Raw genomic sequence first — 6,000 nt, forward strand, 5'->3', positions numbered from 1 at the left:
AAAAGTGAAGGCAAATTTCTTGCAATACTTGATCCAGGAGTTCACTTGTCTTCCGGATTGGGTTCAAAATTTCAAAGCTACGGAGTTGAACATTAGTAGTCGTAAACCCAAAACTTTGATCGACTGTTCAACGACGGTTATAAAATTTTTTTAAAAAATAGTGCGTGGAGTCCCTCCGCGCGGAAGAAGTTAAACTTCGCAACCTGCGACGTTAATTGTAGAAGAATCAGCAGTCGTGGAAGGATCACTAGTTCTATTCAACTACTCTTTTTCCTGCTCCGCTCGCTTCCGTGCTCTGTAATCACTGTAATATTGAGCATTTTTCCCTCGTGGACCTCTTGAACCAGTGGAAGTGCTTGTGGTTGCCTCATCGTCTCGCCCTGGAAAATGTAATTGTATTAATAATGTATGTGAATGCGTCATAATGTAATTTCAGAAGAGAAAACCTAACAATCAATTGATATTCACAAGAGATGTACCTTAACATAACCTTATGAATCCGTCGCATTGTCCGTGGGATTGTTTTCACTCATTTTTTACAATTGTTATCCACTAAATTTGAAAATAAAAAATACTACCCTATTAAATTATATGTGTATCAAAACAAACTAAAAAAAAATATTTATAGAAAAACAATACTTTTATGCTAGCGAGAACCAAAACAATATGGAAATGAATGAGGGAAAACTTGATCCTACCACGTGATTTCCCGGCCAATAAAAATGTATCGTTAAACGTTTAACGCAACCTTGTTGGAAGTCGCATAAGAAGTATAACTTCAAAAAATAAGATTCTGGTAAAACAAAATATCAATTGAATAGTTTAAGATGTCAAGAACTCGGGTGTCAAGAATAAATGTCAAGAACTCAGTCGTCAATTGAATAACTAATAGAAAAGCACAGTAACTTTAACTATGCGGGCTAACCCACCTACTTTTCTTAGTTGCTAATGGCAATTTGTTTCGCATTTAACTTACTTATTAATTAGCATATTCACATTACTATGCATGAGAAATACTTTGTTTTCAGTTTTCTACAAATATTTTTATACTTCTGTTCTTAACATTTTATCTTTTATTAACTATTATCAAATCAATACACAATTTATTTAATGGTTTAAGCAAGCTCTCATTTGTAACGGCTTCGAAGCAACTCTAATTAATCAATTCAGTCAATTTCAATCCACCTCGATTCATGCATTACATATTCGGATAAAGACATTAATTCTGCAGCCTTATAACGCTGAATAATAAACTGAATTATCAATACTAAACCCACTTAAATGTAAGCAAGAAATATTTTAAATACCTTCTACATTTTATTCACTTAATTAATAAGTATAACTAAACAAAAGCAGTATCACAAGCTAATGTTTTCTGTTTTGGGTTACATGATTTATTCATTTATTTATTTTTCAGTTTTTTTATGTTAATTTTTCTCAGATATGTATGTTTAACCTTCATAATTTCACGGACTGCGATAAATAAATAGATTTTATCGACAATCGAAATTATGACTAACAGGAGTGCTTAAATCTTGTCTGTCGTGCAATAGAAAAATCAACGTAAATGATCGAAAATTTAAAAATTGAGTTTTTTATTATTTTTATTAGGCACTTTTGTAATATAAGCTACACATCGCTGAGAAAATTTAATAAAAATTTAAGTTAGCACTTCCCTGAAATTCTACTTTAGCTTAGCAATAGAAAAAATATAGTTTTCAAGCCACTTTATCATAAAGCAATTGCGGTATTTTTTCCATCAAACGGTAGTGATGACAGAACAAGTTTCTAATCTTTCATGGCTGCTACAAGCGTGATTTCTATCACCGTTTAATCATCAAATTTATTAATCGTCAAAATTTTGACCTTTTCATGACTAGCTCGAGTGCTCAGATTTCAACTGGATCGCTTTGCTTATTGACAATACTAATTACAATTTCCCTAATGTATCACTCATTAAAATTTCGACTTGATTTTCGACCGTACACTAAGAAGAAATAATAGTAGTCTGATATATAAATTTTAAAAACTATGTTTCTCAATTACAGAAAGAGGAAATAATTTGATCTTTGTTAAACGAAAAAAGAATAACGTAAGAAAATCACTTACATAATAAACTTCTCTCACCACTTAAATTTGCAATAATTTCGAAACATAATTCACCAATTCACAAATAAGACTGTTTCAACACGTCAAATTTTAATTCCGTAGCTGCATTTCAACGGGCTACAGATCAACCGAACATGGTATTTTTTTACGAGTATAACAGTTTACTCGAACTAATTTATGAACAATCTTGACCAAACTGTGGAATGTTAGTTTTTTCACATCGTATTCTCTGTACTTTTTATACTACTCAACCTAATTTCAAATTTTTCAATGTTATAGCTTTTGTGAAGAAAAACGTTAAGAAAAAGTTAGCGAGAAAAGCAATTAAAATTGCAAAAATTTCAAACTAATTTCAATTTAAAAAAAACGTTCATGTTAAGTTCATAAACCAAACTGGCCTTTAAGAACTTCAAATTAAAACTCCGTAGTTGCATTCCTGTGGTATGAAGAGAGGCCCGTATGATATTTTTTACGTCTAACTTAGCAGTTTATAATTCGAACTAATTAGCAAATATTTTTTTTTATTCCATCGTGGTTCCGGTACATTTTTCTGCAATCCACCGTAATCCTCCGTAAAGTTATGCAGTTTTGCCGCAGCAAAGCAAAATGTAACATTTAAACTTCTTTTGATCAAACTCAACTGTCGAAGAGCTGGAGGTAAAATTTGAAATATGTTTTTAAGCACTCCTCATCTAAATTTCTGATTGTGGATTTTTATTCCATTCGTCAGTATCTTTTGATACATGAAAAATACAAAATTACAAGTACAATATTTTGATACATAGTCATCACCAAATCAGAATTTGAGATATAAAGCATAGGATATTTTAAAATCCTTTTTTTTTCCAAAACAGCCTAGAAATCTCCAGTTTTTGAAAGGTTGTTAAACGGCTTACATTTGTCTGTTTTTAGATTGTTGAAAAATATCTTTGTTTTTGCGCAATTAAGAAATTTTTAGTATCGACGTACATCGGTTTAAACTGTAATAAAATTAAATTTTAGAAAATCTAAAAACTGATAAGAAATGTAGTTTTAAATTACTGACACATAACCCCAAATCGCATATTTTTGTTGCTTTAAAGTTTTGAGGAAAATTCCATAGAAATTGCAAAACATTATCAATCACCATTTCTCCTTATCTAATAAAGCAACCATTTTATCTTCCATATTTTTTTAAGTATATAATATACAATTTTAAAGTATCTATAATACATAAATTCCAATAATATAATCAATCATCATGAATTTATTAGAGACAAAAAAAATTATTACCTCCATTTTTGCGCGAATCAAAATTTAAACCTAAAATTCTAAATAGGGAGGGTAGAGGTTTCTTAAGTTTGACCCCTAAAACAGCGACGTCAGCTCTTTAATATTTGAGATTTTATAACCGACCAAACAGTTGACCGAATTCTAAGCTTACGACAACCGTTGTTCAACTTCGTAGTCTAGTAATTTTGAACCCAATCCAGAAGATTAATGAACTCCAGTATCAAGCATTGGTACAAACTATAGCCTTCATGGAGGATTTTTTGATGAACTAACTAGAATTTGGGTTACATGGTGAAGAAAACCACGAAAACCATCTACGGTTAGCCTGACTTTAACCCCTATCACTGAGTATATTTTACACCAACATTTTTGTTGGTGTGAGCCGGGTGCAGAATTCTTATTGACCAAACACAGCTGAGATTCGAACCTTGGGCACCCCATTAGGAGGCGAGCTCTCCATCTCCTGAGCCACCACAGTTCATTATAGAGAGATTCTATATTTTATAATTTTTATAACCGTCATTGAACAGCCGACCCAAATTTCGGGTTTACGACTACTAATATTCAACTACGCAGCTTTGTAATTTTGAACCCAATCCAGAAGACAAGGGAACTCCTGGATAAAGTATTGGGATAAATTTGCCTTATTGGAGGACTTTTTAATCAAAATGACCCGCAGTTGCGTTGCATAGAGAGGAAGACTGCGAGAACCTCCCACTGTTAGCCTGACGACAAAGGGACTCTGACCCATGATCCGTCTACCACTCAGCTGATTCGTATCGACCAGCCATTGTCGAACCCGGTTCACCTCATTGGAAGGCGAACGCTCTATCCCCTGAGCCATTGCTGCTCAATATAGAGAGATAATAAGAGTTTCATTTTAAAAATGGAAATGTATCAAAGATGTACGTACCTTTGATGGTGATAGCGCTAAAGGCAATAAAACAAAAGGCAAAATGAGAGACACTATAAAAAAACAAACTTTTTTATCAAAATGTGTCAACATTTTCTTCCAAGTTTTCATGTCCGCTATGAATTAAAATCCCTAATGACTAAAAATGATCTATAATGGCGTCAAATATTACATATAATCAGATAAAATTTCACATAATGTAGATGTTTTCTTCCACATACGAGGAAGAATGCGGACAAGTTGTTTTTCTAAAATCTTTTGTTCTTCGTGTCAATTTTGGCAACATAAATTTAGAATAAAAGCTTAAGGAAGATTTCATCGAATGATTTAAGAAGTTCCTAAAATATATCTTTATCGCGGTAGTCATTGTATTTGGATTATATTTATGAAGAGAACAACAAATGGTCAATAAGTATATCCAATTATACTTAATTATGTCTTTTTTGTCTGTATAAATTGATTTGTAAAAATGTATTGATGTAGATTTACGGTAATCAATGAAATATTATCCAATTGTTTTTTCATTCAAAATATGAAATCCTTAAAAGTAAGCACAATAGACTGTTAATAATTCGAATTTAAAATGGGAAGGTAGAAATGTTCCAATGATCTGAAATTCGAATCAACCAAAATATGCATTGATTAAAAAAAAATATTAATAACAGTAAGTACTGTTACGCTAAATTTTTTTCATACTAAGATATTTAATAAGAATTAAACATACTTTAAATTTACTTGATAATACAAACATATAAACAAGATTATAGGTAAATATAGTATGTTTATTTTTCCGATGTTTACACGCACTACTGTCTTCATCAATGTCAGAGCAAGTATAGTATAACCTCGATTATACAAGCTCTTTTCATCCGCAATACCTTTTGCAATATGCAATTAGGTACTTGCACTTCAAGAAGAAGAACTCCCATACCCACACCTGTGACGTCAGCGCCTGATAATCTTTATCACCGAAATGGCGTATTAAAGTTGAGCTAAGTTTTTCAGGGTGCGTAGCCAAATTATTCAACAAGAAATAAGTACCTTCTAAGCACTCAAAAAATATTTTAAGCGCTTTAAAAAATATCATAATTAAGCAGGGTTGGAAAGTTTTTGATAATAGACGGTTTTAATCTTGTTTTAACCATCATGTCAAAAAAAAAAAGAAAAGAAAAAAAAAAAAAGACTTTTGGCATTGTTTTTGACAATTGTCAAAAATCATGAAATTTTGAGTCATGTAAAACGAATGGCGTTTTCATACGCTACGGACAGACTATACGCCGAAATAGATTGGAGTTGAATTAATTGTGAAAACGTTGAATAGAACAACGTGAACTGTGTCTTATTGCATAATTCGAAGCGAAAATCAACATAGTAAAGGAAAATTCTCATTTTGAAAAAGGGAAAATTAAGCACTTTTAGAAATCACCCAATGAAAAAAGCACCTTTAAGGGCTTTTAAAAATCGAAAATAAACACCTTTAAGCACTTTATAAAAACGCTACACACCCTGTTTTTCTACATAAGTTAGAATGTTAATTAACGATAACTAATTAAATTCAGACCCGCCTCGCTCATCGAATTAATTAATATGTAATTCTTTCCTGTCTACTTCCTTTACTTAACTTATTTATTCTTTTTTTATGTATTTTATTGCAACCATGATATAGTTTTGTTTTGTGTACCTGGCAACTTCGATGCATAATTAAG

General features: G+C 31.5%; 1 protein-coding gene across 1 annotated transcript in view; it reads right to left on the reverse strand.

Annotated features, from left to right (window-relative positions):
• The window catches only part of LOC107445292 (Na(+)/citrate cotransporter), a 28,653-nt gene extending 23,816 nt beyond the window's left edge, over positions 1 to 4,837 (reverse strand). The window contains exon 1 of the mRNA XM_087156674.1: positions 4,295 to 4,837. Within this exon, the coding sequence (XP_087012800.1) occupies positions 4,295 to 4,405 (111 nt within the window). The 5' untranslated portion in view covers positions 4,406 to 4,837. The remainder of the gene's footprint in view (positions 1 to 4,294) is intronic.
• Between the last annotated feature and the right edge of the window lie 1,163 nt (positions 4,838 to 6,000).

This window comes from Parasteatoda tepidariorum, chromosome 2, assembly GCF_982258835.1.
Source record: "Parasteatoda tepidariorum strain Cologne lab strain chromosome 2, Ptep-v5.0, whole genome shotgun sequence".
Classification (NCBI taxonomy): Eukaryota; Metazoa; Arthropoda; class Arachnida; order Araneae; family Theridiidae; genus Parasteatoda; species Parasteatoda tepidariorum.